Source organism: Pan troglodytes, chromosome 2 (assembly GCF_028858775.2).
Source record: "Pan troglodytes isolate AG18354 chromosome 2, NHGRI_mPanTro3-v2.0_pri, whole genome shotgun sequence".
Lineage (NCBI taxonomy): Eukaryota > Metazoa > Chordata > Mammalia > Primates > Hominidae > Pan > Pan troglodytes.
In genome coordinates, this window is record NC_086015.1 from 51,921,917 (window position 1) to 51,940,331 (window position 18,415).

Sequence of the window (18,415 nt, forward strand, 5' to 3'; positions counted from 1 at the left end):
TTTACACTGCATCTGCATCATTTGACCTGATCCGTTCCATCATTAAAGCTGTCTTCAACCCAACCCAAGAGGCGGTGATCTGGAATGTCCTTTGAGCTAAATATTGTGAAGTTCTATTCCATTCTGTCTGAGTTTGAAGAAAGCGCATGGATTCCTGTGTGTCTGGGCAGAAGGTGGTTTCCAGGACTCTTGGCAAAGCCTGCAGGTCTCTAATCCCAGTACATGTACTGGCAGATATTTCTGTTTTAGCCTTGTGCTTGGAGTTAGTATTTAACCTGTTCAGGGCCTTGGTTTTTATACATGACAGACAACTAGTTTCTCTGCATTCTTTCTTATCAGTTACCAAGGCAACACTACTTTCCAGATTGACCAACTGTTCCCAGTTATTGCCTCCAGGAAACAATTATCATTACAATGAAAGTCAATAATTCTACTATTAACAATGATTGATGACACTCACTCCTTGTTAATAAAAGGTAAAGTTGTCAAGTTATAATCTAGTTTCTTCCCTGGAAGTAAACGTTCCAAGTGTTTAGACATACATACATAAAGGTAAAACTATTTCAGAAACCATAGTCTACATTTTAGAAACATTTCTCATGTTTTAACTCAAGAAAATAAATCATGATTCTCCCTGATTAAAAAAAAGATGAGAAGCAAACAGACAGAATGAATAAGCTGAGGCGAATAATCTGATTTATGTGAACCAAAGACATGAAAATGCTTACGGATAAGAAATCCTCTAAAGGCCGGGCATGGTAGCTAAGGCCTGTAATCCCAGCACTTTGGGAGGCTGAGGCAGGTGCATCACCTGAGGTCTGGAGTTTGAGACTAGCCTGGCCAACATGGTGAAACCCCGTCTCTACTAAAAATACAAAAACTAGCTGGGTGCGGTGGTGTGCACCTGTAGTCCCAGCTACTTGGGAGGCTGAGGCAGGAGAATCGCTTGAACCTGGGAGGTGGAGATTACAGTGAGCCGAGATGGCGCCACTGCACTCCAGCCTGGGCTACAGAGGGAGACTGTCTCAAAACAACAACAACAACAACAACAACAACAACTCTAAAAACTACAACTTGGAAATATCAAGTCTTTGTTCTTTTAAGTCTAGTATGGACCCTCCCTTAGCCCTCCCCAAAAGAAAAGAGAATCATCCAACTAAACTAGGTAGAAAGATAACCCATTTCTTCAAGCAAAAATCTAAGATCTTCTGCTTTTAGAGGCACACAATACCCCTAGGATCCTTTAGGAGCTTACTTTCTTTTCCCCAATTTCATCTCAAAATGTTTAACAGATGTCCCTGTTTCCCCAAACTTGACTTTATTCCATGCACCTGCACTTCACTATGCATGCCTTTACACAGCTGTCCCCTAGAATTCTTTACCTTAATTTGCTCAGCAAACTCTTAGCCATACTTTCAGAGTCTCCTGTGTGAAGATTTCTCTAGGTCTTGTAGGAAAACTTAGTCCCTTTCTGCTCTGTATTTCCATAGGATCTAGCTCACACTTCTATCCTTTTTCAGAGGAGTAAACTTCTCTTACTAGAGGAAAATTGTCTGTTTTCCACCCTGGAATCTCTGAAGAGTATAGAATGTGTTTTATTAGTCTATTTTTAGAGTAGGAGTAATGTCACTTGGTATCTACTGAATGAATGAATAAACTAAATACTAAAAAGTACAAATCATGCTGTGTGTCCGCTATTTGCAGAGCAATAGGCAATGTTTATACACTTTGGGAGGCCGAGGTGGACGGATCACTTGAGCTCAGGAGTTCAAGACTAGGTTGTGCAACATGGCCAAACCCAGCCTCTACAAAAAATACAAAAATTAGCCGGGCATGGTGGCACGCACCTGTAGTTCCAGCTACTTGCAACTGAGGTGGGAGTATCACCTGAGCCCAGGAGGCGGAGGCTGTAGTCAGCTGAGACTGTACCACTGCACCCCAGCCTGGGCAACTGAGCAAGACCCTATTTAAAAAAAAAAAAAAAAAAGAATGGAAGCCCCCTTACTGTCACCTCCATATCTTAAAGAAATAACTATATCTGCAATACTGTAAATCAAAACTAAGTTTTTATTTTAACAGTGTGTTCAGAATCCCCCAATGCTATTTGTCAACCAGAGGGTACAAGTGAAGGGTGAGGGAATATGAGGGGAAGAAGCTTCTTTTAAAGTAGGATATTCAAGTCAGGCATGGTGCCTCACACCTAGAATCTCAGCACTTTGGGAGGCCAAGGAGGAAGGATTGCTTGAGGCCAGAAGTTTGAGACTAGCCTGGGCAACAGAGTGAGACCCTATCTCTACAAAAAATATTCACCAGGTATGGTGGTGCACACCTGTAGTCTCAACTACTTGGGAGGCTGAGGCAGGAGGATTATTTGAGCCTGGGAGGTCGAGGCTGTAGTAAGCCGTGATCATGCCACTGCACTTCAGCCTGGGTGACAAAGTGATACCTTGTCTCAAAAAAATAAATACAAATTTAACAAAACAAAGTAGGATAATCAATTGTTGCTTGATTCATTTCAAAGAATATTTAAATGTTCTGGCTCAAACAAGGTAATGACCACACAGTATTTTTTGGAGGTTAAGAGTTTAGGATGGCAATGAGTATATAGTAAGGTTCAATAAATGGTAGCTATTTTTAGTTGTGTGACTAGTCCCAATAAATTTCATCAGCATGGTAGTAAAAAAAAGCCAGTGGAGTCAGGCGCAGTGGCTCATGCCTGTAGTCCCAGCACTTTGGGAGGCCGAGGTGGGTGGATCACGAGGTCAGGAGTTCGAGACCAGCCTGGCTAACATGGTTAAACCCCATCTCTACTAAAAATACAAAAATTAGCCGGGCGTGGTGACACGTGCCTATAATCCCAACTACTCAGGAGGCTGAGGCAGGAGAACTGCTTGAACCCAGGAGCCAGAGGTTGCAGTGAGCCGAGATTGTGCCACTGCACTCCTGCCTGGGCGACAGAGGGAGACTCTGTCTCAAAAAAAAAAAAAAAAAAAGAAGCCAGTTGAATCAGAGGGCAAGTGGGGTGAGAGTAATGAGGAAAGGAACTTCACAAATGGCACTACAGTTAAGACAAGACATTACCAAATGGGTACTTCTCCAGTTGTAAAATAGTAGCAAGTTCTAAGATAACAAATGGTTTTTTCATCTGCTGAGCATATTTTATTTATGTACAAGGGCCTTGAAACTGTTAGAATTCTGGGTTTATAAATTACTTCAAGTTTCACACCAAGAGAGTTTCTCACCATAAACTGACATTCCCAGCTGCTGGTAGACAGTTGATGAGCTCAAGCAAACTGAAGAAAGAAATGAAAGCCAGATTATAAGAAGACCAGGCTTCACTATGGCAAAGGGAGGGCCTATTTACAGGGATCCCAAACTGTCCCATTCACAGTAGCAGCATAGCAAGTACACTGTCACTCACAGTTCTACTTGGTTTCCAGGGGAACAACTAACATGGAGCGGGTACTGGAATCTAATGTGGATCATCCTTTCAAGTTTGTGCTTCCCTTCACAAAAAACACAATCCCATAAGAAGTCCTTTTCTGGCCAGGTGCAGTGGCTCACCCTTGTAATCCCAGCACTTTGGGAGGCCAAGGCGGGCGGATCACGAGGTCAGGAGATCGAGACCATCCTGGCTAACACGGTGAAACCCCGTCTCTACTAAAAATACAAAAAATTAGCCAGGCATAGTGGTGGGCGCCTGTAGTCCCAGCTACTCGGGAGGCTGAGGCAGGAGAATGGCGTGAACCTGGGAGGCAGAGCGTGCAGTGAGCCGAGATCGCGCCACTGCACTCTCGCCTGGGCGAAAGAGCGAGACTCCGTCTCAAAAAAAAAAAAAAAAAAAAAAAAGTCCTTTTCTGAAAAGTTGAGCTTAGACTTCCTGATGTATTGCATTAATCTTCCCTGCCTGGAAGAACATGCATAGTATGCAAAGAAACCTTCTGTTAAAGTTTCCCTAAATTTGACAGCAGCATGAAAAAATAACAGTAGAGCAAACAGTAAGCTGGAAGAGACTTTGGCAATATATTCACTTTCCCTACTTCTAAACAGGGTAAGATCAGCAAAAAGATAATTCACTTATAATTCAAAAAAAGTCATTAGGCATCATGTATATATAAAGCTCTAGGCTGGGTGTTAAAAAGTACACGTAAATAAATCAAACACAGACTCTCTCTGGACAATAAAATGCTAGACAGAGTCAAAAGACCTAGATTCTAATCCTAAATTAACCTCTAATTCACAGTTTATGTTTTCATGATGTATCTTTATTTCTCCAAGTAGAAAAGTGTTTAGTGCCTAGATACTAAAAAAAGTCTATTTTATGTTTACTAATTGTCAACCTTCATCTTTTTCTTTTTAAGTACCTGAAACTTCCAGAAGCTTCTGAAGCAAGTCTAAGAAAAGCATGGATCTTAGAAACATAAAGACTTGGATTCAAATTCTAACCCTGGCACTTCACCAGCTATGTGACCTTGACAGCCTCCACTTTCTCACCTGAAAAATGGAGATAATCTTTAATAGTGTTATTTTATGTGCGTGTGTATGATCTATTTACCTATTTCCAGATAACCAGGCAAATAAAATCAACTCAATAGGTGGTAGGTGCTATTATTATTATTATTATTTTTTGAGATGGAGTCTCACTCTGTCTCCCAGGCTGGAGTGCAGTGGTGCGATCTTGGCTCACTGCAACCTCTGCCTCCTAGGTTCAAGAAATTCTCCTGAGCCTCCTGAGTAGCTGGGATTACAGGCGTGCGCCGTCATACCCAGCTAATTTTTGTATTTTTAGTAGAGATGGGGTTTCACCATGTTGGCCAGGCTGGTCTCGAACTCCTGACCTCAGGTGATCTGCTGCGCCTGGCCAGTGCTATTATTATTAACACCCAGATTAGTTAGAGGTACTATTATTTTTACTAACACCACTAATAATATCTTTTTTTTTTGGGCGGGGGGCTAGAGAGGGGCGGGGCGGGGGATGGAGTCTCACTCACTCTATCGCCCAGGCTGGAGGGCAGTGTTGTGATCTTGGCTTACTGGAACCTCTGCCTCTTGGGTTCAAGAGAGCGATTCTCCTGCCTCAGTCTCCTGAGTAGCTGGAATTACAGGCATGCACCATCATGCGTGGCTACTTTTTGTATTTTTAGTAGAGATGGGGTTTCACCATGTTGGCCAGGCTGGTCTTGAACTCCTGGCCTCAAGTGATTTGCCTACCTCAGCCTCCCAAAGTGCTGGGACTACAGGTGTGAGCCACTGTGCCCGGCCAACACCATTTGTAATATCTTTACTGTCCAAACAATGGAAACCATGGGTGACACCATTTGACCACAAGACGAATGAGAACAAGATATGTGAGAATTGGTAGCAATATGGGGGCAGGGCAGTTAACATGAATGATTCAAAGTGAGGAACAAAGATAAACACCAGTGATGGACTAACAAAACGTGAACACATTATGCTGTTCGACAGAAAAACTCGATATGCAAGACATAAACTCTCCCTACGATAAGCTAGAAACAGTGACTTCAAGAAAAATATTGAGTGGATTAATTTTTCTTCTACAAAACTAAAAAATAAGAATAGGACAACTCTGACAAAGAATAATAGGGCAAGGGGTTGGGCTAGCCCTATTAGATATTAAAATATATTAGGAAGCCTGGTGGAAAGATCAATGGATCAGGAAAGAAAGTCCAGAAATAGACCAAATACATGCAGAAATTTAGGGTATGACAAAGGTGGCAGTTCAGTGGGAGATCGATTATAAACACGATGGTGGGATGACCAAGTAACCCTGCCTCACAACCTTATAAACAAAACATACCAAAACAACAACAACAACAACAAAAAAAACCCCACAAACAAATAAGCAAATTCTAGATTGGCCAACAATTTAAAATGAAAAATATTAATAGAAGAGAAAAGAAAATATTTTCATAATTTCAGAGCATGGATTGGCTTTTATAAACTTGTTAATACATGAAGAAGTCATTAAAAAAAAATAAAACACAGCCAGGCATGGTAGCTCATGCCTGTAATCCCAGCACTTTGGGAGGCTGAGGCAAGTGGATCGCCTAAGGTCAGGAGTTCAAGACCAGCCTGGCCAACATAGTGAAACCCAGGTCTACTAAAAATACAAAAAATTAGCTGAGTGTGGTGGTAGGCACCTATAATCCTAGCTACTAGGGAGGCTGAGGTAGGAGAATCGCTTGAACCTGGGAGGTGGAGGTTGCAGTGAGCCAAGATCGTGCCATTGCACTCCAGCCTGGGCAACAAGAGTGAAACTCCATCTCAAAAAACAAAAAAACAAAAAACAGCACACACACAAAATCTATGCCATGAAATAATTTTTCACCGATTAGATCAGTACACATAACCAAAAAAAAAAAAAAAAAAAAAAAAATCACACTAGTAGAGAAAGGCAGGGAAACAGGTATTTGTCTATGTTGAGGGTGGGAGTAGAGATGTACCTTTCTCTACAAGGGACATCTCTGTAGGCCTACAGAGAGCAATATGGAACACCCATCAAAATTATGAATACATATTCTTCAAACCAGAGATTCTTACTCCGGAGCCCCTTTTTATTACACAGACGCACACACATGAAGATGACATCCTATAGATACAAAGATAGTTTATGTACCATATTTCTAATGAAAAAAAGTTGGGAAACACCTAAATGTGCATCAGTAAAGAAGTACTGGCCAGGCACGGTGGCTCAACACCTGTAATTCCAACACTTTGGGGAGGCTGAGGCAGAAAGATCACCTGAGGTTAGGAGTTTGAGATCAGCCTGACCAACAGGGAGAAACCCCGTCTCTTTTAAAAATACAAAATTAGCTGGGCGTGGTGGTGCATGCCTGTAATCCCAGCTACTCGGGAGGCTGAGGCAGGAGAATCACTTGAACCCAGGAGGCAGAGGTTGCGGTGAACTGAGATCATGCCATTGCACTCCTTCGTGGGCAATGAGAGCAAAACTCTGTCTCAAAAAAAAAAAAAAGTACTATAATACATTAGTATATACCTATGTAATGAAATAGTATACAGCTATCAAAAAAGAACGAGTCATATCTAGAGACATGTACCAGGAAAAAAGATTAAAAAAAAAAAACAAAAAAAAAGAGGCCTCTTTCTTTATACTGATTCTTTTTTTTTTTGAAATGGAGTTTCCCTCTTGTTGCCCAGGCTGGGGTGCAGTGGCGCGATCTCGGCTCACTGCAACCTCCACCTCCCAGATTCAAGTGATTCTCCTGCCTCATCCTCCCAAGTAGCTGGGATTACAGGCATGTGCCACCACACCCAGCTAATTTTGTATTTTTAGTAGAGATGGGGTTTCTCCACGTTGGTCAGGCTGGTCTCGAACTCCTGACCTCAGGTGATCCGCCTGCCTCGGCCTCCCAAAGTGCTGGGATTATAGGTGTGAGCCACTGCGCCTGGCTTCTTTATACTGAGTCTTAAAAGATCTCTTTAAAAATTAAGTTTAAAAAGAATAGCACACATCAGTACGTATGTATATGTCTCATTTATATGAAATCAGGAAATATATATGTTATTGCTTATTATACATAAATTGTCTGGAAGGATATATAAGCTATTGTGAACACTGGTTGCCTCTGGAGAGGGAAAGCTGGAAGGTGGTTAATGGAAGGAGGCCAACTTACGTTTTACTGTATACTCCTTTGTACCATGTGAATGTATTAACCTATTCGACAATTAGTTTTAAAATTTTTTTTTTAACTATTAAAAAGGTATACATTGTCCTTAGGGGAAAGGTGTGGTAGAATTTATAGAAGAAACAATAAATTTTGTCCCCAACCCATTATCCTTCCCATACCCACTCTTTAAGGCCACTGCTAACACAGTCTCTGAGCCTCACCTGACCCAGGCAGGGCCCCAAAAGTTCTGCAGTACTGGTCTTGCTTCCTCAAGAAAAACAAATCCTCTTTCTGCATTTCTTTGGAAATACTGAGCAAAAAGAGATGGCTGGGATTTCACAGAAATTACATGTTAACTTTTAGATCACTGCTGAAACTAAAGAATGGGTCTAGAAACCAAAACGAAAGAACTGGATAGAACACTGGAAATCTCAATGAATGCTGGAAAGCCCTCTACATACTATTTCATTTTCTGCCTTGGTAATAGGGTAGCTAATAGAAGATAAAAACAGAGAAGATGAGAATGTCTTATGCAAATAACAACCTTTAGCATTCTTTACTCACACAGCAGTATTCCTTAGTGGGTACATACTCATGCATAGACAAGCTTTACCCAAAAGAACAAGTCCATATCATGCAGAACACAATCCCATGATGAAACCTCTCTAAAAGCCTGACTGGCTACTAAAACCAATTGGTGTTTTTTTTAAATTCTGGAGTTAGTAGCTACATCATGCAAGCTGGGAAACAGTGATTAAGAAATAGTGTCACTTGTAGGCTGTGAAAAATCTCAAAGACAAGGGAACATTTTTTGAAAGCTAGATTCAGGGAAGCCACGATTAAATGTATACTTTTTTGGGGAATTGGGGGTGGGGGGAAACGGGGCTACCATTTCTAAATCTTAAAGGAATCATCTTCTTAATCTCATTCCAATTACTTGACTGAATAGAGCCAAAAAAAGAGTAAAATTATGAGGAACACAACATGGGCAAGTTTTATGGACTATGTTTGATGGACACAGACTATGCCCAAAACTCAAACCCACATGGAACTGTGGGGCAATGGATATAAGCAACAAACTGGTCAAAAAATGTATCTGTATCATTGAGAGAACATTTCCCATTACTAGAAACACAAATAAATCGGTGCCTACCAATGCTGGTTTGAGGCCACCATTTCCTCATAAGGAGGTGGACTGATTTCATTTAACCTAAAAGCAGTTTGGATATTTAGTCCCACCAGCACAAGCTACATATAAATTGAAAAAAATCTCATGCACATAGCTAGACATGAAATATTTTCTTTCCTCCTGTGAATCCTTATACCAAGTAATGATTAAAATTTAGCTGTAAACTTGATACATAGGAGGCACAATTTAAAAAAAATTAAGAAATGGATGATGATAGGTCTTTTGTTAGACAATTCATTGAAAATTCAACTTCCCCTAAAATTCAACGTTCAGTGCTGGGTAAAAAAGGCATGCAACCAAGTTACCAGCCTCCTCAAGCAGGACACAAGGAACACATTGGCTGCAGAAAACACACCGTAGCAGTTACAGGTTTCATGCCAACAAACCAATGATTAACAAGGATGATTAGAGTCTGGATGGAGCCAAGACACAAGCTCTTTGCCTTTCTAATGCTGACTCAAAAGCCACAAGCACACACATTTCCCCATGGCAGGTTCATACCAGCGGACTTCAGTTGCTTATGTCTCTCTTGTTCCTGGATTGTAGACTTTGGCAAAAGTGGAGTAAGTCCTCGGGACTTGGTGGGTCTCATGTAGCCTTTCATTGGTTCTGCCATTCTGCTTTTATCTTCCTTTTTCCCTTCTCCTGGTGTCTTTGATTCAGATTTTTCTGTCATTTTCTGAGGTGTCTCCAAAATCTTATCTTTGTGTTCTGGGAGTCGAACACCCTTAGAAGCAGTCATTATTACTAACGTATCCGCCACCTCTGAAGGAGGAGCTTCGACTTTGCTATGTAAGAAATCTGACTGGATTTCTGGTGTTGGCAAGGAAACACTTTCCAATTCCGTGATTTTACAAGCCAGACTAATTTCTTTCAATTTATCATTTTCACTTTTTGGAGACAAAAGAGTCAGATCTACCTTCTTATTCAAACTATCTGAACCTTTGGAATTTCTATCTTGAGCATTTTGGTCCTCACAAAAACTGAGCTTTTGTGCTTTGTCTTCCAGTAAGTCAGGAATCTGAACTGGAACAGACCCTTCTTTAGTCTCTTTCTCTTCGTTCACTGGATGTGCTGGGAAATTACCTCTATCTGCATATCCTTCTAGGGCTCTGGCCTCTCCTGGTAGGCTCTGGTCTTCTACTGGCACTCCAGGAAGGAGGTGACCTTTTGCTAGCTCTGTGACTTTCTCTACTGAATGCTTAGACGCACCATTGTGCACTGACTCAGATTCTCCTATCACATGCCCTTCATCGATCCCTGCTTCATTTTTCATGGAATCAGCAAGCTCAGCTTTATTCTTAAGAGAGTGATCTCCATGAATGTTAACTGTTTCTATGGCTGCTGTAATAGGTAGAGCAACTCCTCCTGTGCTTGTAGAGGGCACAACAGCAGAGGGACCCTTGGGTCTTTCTTGACCTGGGACTCCATCTTTGGTGTAGTTATCTACCATTAATGATTTGGAAATCTGGGCTGGGGCTATCTCTTGCCCATTTTTTGCCAAGGTATCTGGAAAGGAATCACCTTCCTTTACTACTTGAGGAGTAGGAGTGGGCAGTTTTTCACAGGCTGCTGATTCCAGAACCTCTAGAGGAGATGATTTATTTATCAGCTCTGATGGTGTTCTGGGACAGGTAAATGTAATATTTCTATTTTCGTCCATATAGGCCATTCCTTCAATTCCCTGGTCCCCTGTGGTTTCCATGGGAACATGTATTTTTGTTGCATCTATCTTATTCTCCAGAATGTGCTTCTCAGGAGAACTATTTTTAACCTTTTTACTTTTTCCATCACTACTCCTTTTACTTGGTTTGTCAGCCACTGCAGTGTATCTATTGGCTGCATCTGTCTTATTCTCCTCAGATACTACTGAAGGAACAAATCCTGCCCCCTGGATTTGCTCTTGGCAGCTCACATCTGTCACCTTGGCAGGTGGTTCAGTAACAGTAGAAGCCTTGACTGTGCTTATCTTGTTTTCCCCAAGAGTCCCAAGCTCAACAAAATTAACCTGAAAATTTCCACCCTTCCTGTCAACTGCTTCCACTGTGGGTGTATCTGGTGTATGTGAGAACGAAGAATCATGCATTTTGGGGAAAGTAAATCCTATTTCCTTGCTTTTATGGGGAATACTACCAGCATCTCCATCCTTCCCTTCAAAAGGTGGGTTAAGGATTTCTTCCTTCCTCTCCATTCTAGCAGGCTGTGTGGAATAATTATTTTTAAACTTTTTGCTTTTGCCTTCATTGCCTCTCTTTTTAGGCTTTTCAGAAATCCAGGGAGCTGCCTCATGATCCTTCCATGGACACCTTCCTTCCTTGCTCTGGTTACTGACACCCATATCTTTGACTACATCTCCTGTTTCTGTGCTAACACCAGAAGTCTGAGTCATGCCTGATCCACTTTCCAAAGGAATCAATGCCTGCATGGTGCCTGCCACCTTAGGCTGAGTCATCTCTTTAGGCTCCCCCATCGCCACTGCCTCCGTGAGATCAGCCTTAGTGCCTGGTTGCTTTGAAGAATTCAGCTCCAGCTCCTCACTCTTATCCTGAGTAGTCATTCCTTCAGTTTTAGAGACTGGCTCACTCGGTATGAGAACAGCCCTTCCGTCCTTCTGGCTGTCCAGAAGAAATGGCAGCTCAGATTTTGCTTTTACCTTCCCAGAATCTGTTCTCATTTTCCCAGAACTTCCCCTTCCCTTCCTGCTTTTGCCATCACCTGCCATTCTCTTAAATGGTTCATTCTCTACCCCAGGGACCTGTACCAACACTTGGCCCTGCAGCTGCTCAGAAGTAAAGATGCTGATCTCTTGTCTTTCGTTGGGAAAAGCTTCCTTTTTTAGTTCTTTATCCTCTTCAGCTCCTTCAGGAAACTCCTTCAGTTTGACATTTTGCAGTTTAGTCATTTTACTTTCATTATTCCCTTCTTTTAGATTACATTCTAATGGATTACTTGCTATCAAAGTGGGTACCAAATTTGGTATTTCTTTTGCTGCTGTGGGTTTTGAAACTACACCCATAACCTCTTGGTCCAAGAAAGGAGAGCAACCCTCTTTAAGTCTGATATCCAAAGGGGTTTCTACATTGTATGCAGAAACTTCTGCTAGGGGTCCTTTCAGATTGAGAGGGCCTACTGACTGGCTTTTATCTACAGGAGTCTTCAGGTGGGGTGCAGGCTGTGGTTTGTATTCATGTTGCTTCAGCAATTTCTTGTCTTGGTTTTGTAGTACTGACTTGTTACTTTTGCTCTCTTCCTCTACTCTCAGCTTAGACTGAGAACTTATTGCAGTTTTGGGGGCTTCTTCAGAAGGATATAAAGGAATTCTGAGACTCTCTGAGACAAAGTTCTCAGCTACCAGTCTGGCTGCACTGGAGTTAACTACACATTCCCTTTTCAAGTTTTCTCCAGATACAAGTCCATATTCTGTACCCATAGTGGTAGGCTGGCTGGGGAGAACACCTGATTTTTGTGTGTCAGCTGCAAATGGATGACCTTTAGGCTTATCTGCATTGTCATCATCCGAAGGTCCTCCAGCCCGTGGTTGAGAATATCTCTTTTGCTTTGGTTTCTTCTTCCTTTTCTTCATCATTATTGGTGTGCTTTCTATATCCCAGGCCTCCCTGCCAAGATCCCTCTGGGGTTCAAGTGAGTCAACATGAATACTTTTTCTTTGGTTCCCAGGCCCACCACAGGAGGATGAACCAGAGACCCAACCTGACTCAGACAAAGAGCAGTGGCCCAGCCTGTGATCAAGAGTCTTCCATGGAGGAGAGCCTCCCAGCAGCTCAGGAGGGACCCTGGCAGGCTTGGGCCGGGCTGACCTGCGGTCACTGGGTCTGCAAACTTGTTTGGCTTGTGTGGGAGGGGTACCGCAATACATGAAGTTGGCTAAAATTCCAAACAAAAAACTCCTCGTTATTGTTTCTTAAAAACAACAAAAAACAAACATACAAAAAACCCAGACCATATAATGACTAATTTAAGGAGGCTATTTTCACTAATACATATAGTACTTACTGTAATTTGCTCAGGAAAACAGTTTTTTCTAAAACATTTCTCACTTTTAACTGGCGCTAGCAAAAATATTTAACAGATCATCATCTCAGGTAAAGATTGTTTTCAAACATTTATAAAATATTTGAAATTTCAGAAGTAGCAGGATTGAACTTTTAAAAATGAAACATTTCACATCTTTTAACCTCTAAAAATAAGCACTTACTGCCTGTAAATCTCATCTGATTTATATTGGTCATTCTTAGTGCTTGCCTCTTTTTGGTGAAATTTATTAATTGCTTCAGTTAAATATACATGATTTTGGACAAAATTTATAATTCTAAGACTTGGTCACCAATATTAAACTAATACTTGTCAAACAAACCAGATAGATTCTGGGAACTAGATCAGAAGGCCAGACTTAAGTCACTTCACACACACACACAAAATATACTGAATCCACATTTTGGTCAGAGAAAAATTCTCATAATTCCAGAACCAGAGCATCCTACTTTGAAAGACAAATATGTTAAATTTCAACATTCTGCTCCTAAATGTACTTCCCAAAAGACTGAGAAATATATATAATGTTAAGTAGGATAATTAATTTTTACAATTAAGGTGAGTACCTTTGGAAGAGTTTCAGCAGGTGATCTGGTCTAACCTTCCTCCCAGTTAATATAATATGGATCCAAGATCCTGGCAAGAGTCTCATTAAGAGCAGGTATATGCCAGCTCCTGTCAAGTCTGACCCAATAAATTGATTTCCAAGAATATTATAATATGTAAATAGTGGATTTCATTCTTGTCCTTACCCCTCCAATATTCTCTAAATCCTAGCCTTTGTTTAATATCTCAGGTTAATTATTGCATCGCTCAAAAAATTTCTAGGCTATAGTATCCCCCAGTATTTATAACATTTAATTCAGCAATTAATCAGCAGCTATTCAGTGCCATCTTTTATACTATTTTATTCAATTATTATGTAAATCTTGGGTTTCAGAGTTCATGCCTGAGAACTTATCTCTTCATTCAGGTTATAATATAATAATTCAGGGGCAAGGATGGGGACTTAAATATCTATATGCCTTAACATGGTGTATTTTGTATACCATAAGCACTTGATAAATCTTTACTGATTTGTTGAGTCAGTAAAACAACATTTAAAAAAAAAATCACACATTTATTTAAGCTCTAGTCTTGTGCTAGGTAGTGTGCAAAGCATTAGAGATTCTAAGTGAAATAAGTCATGGGCCCTTATGTCCCATATGTCAGGATGTCCACATTCCAATCATAGTCACAGAAAAGTAAACAGAAAATCAAGTTGATAATCATATACATATGCTTCTGGGTTATTAAAAACAGGTAATCTTAAAATTCACTGAATAATCAAACTTTAAATTGGAAAGTATCTTAGAGCAGTACCTCTCAAAGTTTAATGAAAATTAGAATTATCTGGGGATCTAATTAAAATGCAGATAATAATTACAAAGGCCTAAGGTAGAGCCCAAGATTCTGCATTTCTACCAGCCTCTCAGGTAATGTAGATGCTGTTGGGCCATGGAACACTGTAACTAGTAAGGCTTTAGAGAACATTTGACCAATTAATTTATATTATAGCTGAGTAAACTGAGATATAGGCAAGTTATGTAACTTGCCTAAGACCACACAGGATAGAATAGTGAATAGCTGAACCAGATCAAAATTTGGGTGTCCTTTCTTCACTATGAAAACAGTGGAGAAGGCCAGGCATGGTCGCTCACGCCTGTAATCCCAACACTTTGGGAGGCTGAGGTGGGCAGATCACCAGAGGTCAGGAGTTTGAGACCAGCCTGGCCAACATGGTGAAACCTCATCTCTACTAAAAATTAGCTGGGCATGGTGGCAGGCGCCTGTAATCCCAGCTACTCAGGAGGCTGAGGCAGGAGAATCGCTTGAACCCAGTAGGTGGAGGATGCAGTGAGCCAAGATCACGCCATTGCACGCCAGCCTGGGCGACAGAGTGAGACTCTGTCTCAAAAAAAAAAAAAAAAAACAACGACAACAACAACAAAAAAAAAGTGGAGAAAATTAGGTATCCTGATTTGCTGTAGTAGTAATTTTTAAAGATATAACAAGCTGACATTCTGTCTAAACCAGATAAAATCTGTCTAAGAGAATTGACTTCATAAACTATACTGCTGATTACCACCATACAACAGGGAACTAGAGACAATGTCTACCATCACTACTCTATCGCCCCTAATTTGTTTCAAAGAGTTCATTTTGTTTTCCTAACTTACCTGAGGTCTCTGAAGAAAGCTCAGAAGGTTGACTGTTGCATGGTTTCCTTTCCCCTAGTTTTTCTAACACAGAATCCTCATCGGCCGGCAAGCTGCACTTTTTCCCCGTTCCTGTGACGGTTTCTAAAGGTAATAACAAAAGCCACACACGTTTCAGAGAAGCATGATTTCAGCTATTTTCCACCAGCCAGAAATTGGATATGGGATTAGTTTCTGAGGAGTTCTCCTACAAGGGGCAGCAAAGGAGTGAAGTGGTAGTTGGAAGCTGAAGTTGGGAGGGTATGTCTAGTTATGTTACTTTTTTTTTTTTTTTTTTGAGATGGAGTTTTTCACTCTTTGTTGCTCAGGCTGGAGTGCAATGGTGCGATCTCGGCTCACCACAACCTCCGTCTCCCAGGTTCAAGTGATTCTCCTGCCTCAGCCTCCCGAGTAGCTGGGATTACAGGCATGCGCCACCATTCCCGGCTAATTTTGTATTTTTAGTGGAGACGGGGTTTCTCCATGTTGGTCAGGCTAGTCTTGAACTCCCGACCTCAGGTGATCCGCCCACCTCGGCCGCCCAAAGTGCTGGGATTACAGGTGTGAGCCACCGTGCCCGGCCAATGTTTCGTTTTTTAAGATGGGAAAAATAACAAACGTTTGTTAAATGGGTGGGAATGATCCAATGGAAAAAGACTTAAATTGGTGTGAGGGGCAAAAAAGGGAAGAATACATGGGGCAATATATCGAGTAGGAAAGAGGAGATGGAATCTAGGGCAAAATGAGGAGAGGTTGGTCTTAATTAGGAGCAGGAACAGTTTACTTATAAAAACGGGAGTTTTCATAAGCAGAGACCATGGATACAGATACAAGTAGTTGGGTAGATAATGGAATAGAAGTTTGTGGATGTTCTATTTTATTGCTTGACTTATCTGCAAGAAAAACAGGACAATCAGCAGAGAATGAACATAGAAAAGGTGTTGGAGGTGGGAGGAGGGTAAAGGCGGGAAAGAGTTGCCTAGGAGAGCAGGAGTATGAATAAACTTGCAAAGTACAGTGTGACTGTCTGTACTTTACCTGGCATGATGTTTGTCCTTAGTCTTCTCGAGACTACAACCTGGTAGAGAGAAATACTGAGAATAAGCACAAGCACGTACCTGGTGAAATCATGAAAGTAGGTGCAGCTGACTGCCCCACATCCTGCAGAGATTCTAAATGGGAATCCTCACTTATTCCTTTTTGTGTTTGTGCAATTTCCATGTCTTTAATTGGAACTGGTGTTGCCTCTGTTTCTGAGAGTGGTGGAACATCTTTGGCTGGAGTCACATTGTTGGCCAGGGTCAGAACCCCATCCTTAGCCAGGGGTGCTTCTGTTTTGAGGGCTGGGACCTGATCCTCAGTCAGGGCCACCTCCATTTCTGGAGGCAGACATACATTCTTGATGAGAACTACTTCTGTTTCTGGAGGTGGAGTCACATCCTTGCCCAGAGCCATTTCTGTTTCTGATAGTGGAGACATGTCCTTCAACAAGCCCACTTCTTTTACTGTGGACGGAGCCACATCCTTGGCCGGGGCTATTTCTGTTTCTGGGAGTTGAGCCATGTCCTTGACTGGGGCCACCTCTATTTCTAAAGGTAGTGCTTTATCCTTGGTCAAAATCACGTTGGTTTCCGGGGGCAGTGTCATGTCCCTGGCCAGGGCTACCTCTGTTTCTGAGGACAAAGCCACCTTCTCAGCAGAGGATATTTCTGTGGATGATATAATGTCGTTAGCCTGTGCCACCTCTATTTCTGAGAGTAATACCAAATCCTTGGCTGGGACTATCTTGTTTTCTTTGGGTGGTCCCATGTCCTTGGAAGGAGCCAAGTCCATTTTTATAGGAGATGCCCTCTCTGTTTCTTTCTTGTTTTCTTTGGGTGGTCCCATGTCCTTGGAAGGGGCTAAGTCCATTTTTATAGGAGATGCCCTCTCTGTTTCTTTCAACAGTGTCACATCCTTGGCTGGGGCTACCTCTGTTTCTGTGGGCAGTACCACATTCTTGGCTGAAGATACATCTGTTTCTGTGGGCCATCTGACATCCTTAACCAGGGCCACTTCTTTTTCTGTGGGTAGTTCCATGTCCTTGACTAGGGCCATATCTGATTCCATGGATGGCTGCATGTCCTTGGCCAGTGTCACATCTAATTTGGTGGGTGATTCTATATCTTTAGCCAATGCCACCTCGGTTTTTGTAGCTAGTGCCATGTCCTTGGCGAGGGCCATGTCTGTTTCTTTAGATGGTGCCATGTCAGTAGTCTTCAGTCCCATCATTATTTCCAATGTTTGTGCTGGTGGCCTCTCTTCTGATGCCATTTCTATCTCCTTGGCTAGCTCTAAGGGAACTAAATTGGAAATTTAGGACACATCATTGTCTACTCATACCTTTGCATTAAAAATGCTTACTTTCTTCAGGCATAAGAGTATTTGGCTTTTGTGACCATAAGACTGTACACATAACTAAGAATTAATGTTAGGCCGGGCACAGTGGCTCACGCCTGTAATCCCAGAACTTTGGAAGGCCGAGGCGGATGGATCATCTGAGGTCAGGAGTTCGAGACCAGCCTGACAAACATGGTGAAACCCTGTCTCTGCTAAAAATACAGAAATTAGCCATGCAGTGGCAGGCACCTGTAATCCCAGCTACTTGGGAGGCTGAGGCAGGAGAATTGCTAGAACCCAGGAGGCGGAGTTTGCAATGAACCGAGATCACGGCATTGCACTCCAGCCTGGGGGACAGGGCAAGAGTCCGTCTCAAAAAAAAAAAAAAAAAAAAAAAAAGAAGAAGAAGCTAATGTCAAGTAACATATTCTGCCTACTCTTTGACAGTCTCAACACTTGGAAGAATAAGATGTAAAATACTGGGAGGACAAGTAGTGGAGGAGAAATGGCAAAGAAGAGAGAAAACATAGGCTTCAAAAATAACACGGGCACAGAATTAGTATTAGAAAGATAATCTGTGGGACAGCAGGTCAGTCATGCTTCCTATCAAGAAAAACCCCAGAGTTCTAAATCTGTACTGAATTTTTGTTTTTGTTTTTTGAGACACGGTCTCACGCTGTTGCCCAAGCTGGAGTGCAGTAGCATGATCTCGGCTCCCGGGTTCAAGCAATTCTCCTGTCTCAGCCTCCCTAGTAGCTGGGATTATAGGTACACGCCACCACGCTGAGCTTATTTATTTATTTATTTAGCTCTTTCACCCAGGCTGGAGTGCAGTGGCGCAATCTCGGCTGACAGCAACCTCTGCCTTCCGGTTTCAAGTGATTCTCCTGCCTCAGCCTCCCTAGTAG

At 41.9% G+C, this 18,415-nt stretch overlaps 1 protein-coding gene across 47 annotated transcripts in view; it reads right to left on the bottom strand.

Annotated features, from left to right (window-relative positions):
- Positions 1 to 18,415, bottom strand: part of MAP4 (microtubule associated protein 4) — a 232,064-nt gene that overhangs the window by 48,958 nt on the left and 164,691 nt on the right. For 41 of the 47 annotated variants that reach the window (XM_054681795.2, XM_063805704.1, XM_054681804.2 and 38 more), the window contains 2 exons: positions 16,247 to 17,470; positions 15,111 to 15,233 (listed from right to left, as the gene is read on the bottom strand). In XM_054681795.2, the coding sequence (XP_054537770.1) occupies positions 15,111 to 15,233; positions 16,247 to 17,470 (1,347 nt within the window). Of the gene's footprint in view, positions 1 to 9,339; positions 12,724 to 15,110; positions 15,234 to 16,246; positions 17,471 to 18,415 lie in introns of all 47 variants that reach the window. The other 6 variants (XM_063805692.1, XM_063805691.1, XM_063805693.1 and 3 more) reach the window with 1 other exon arrangement.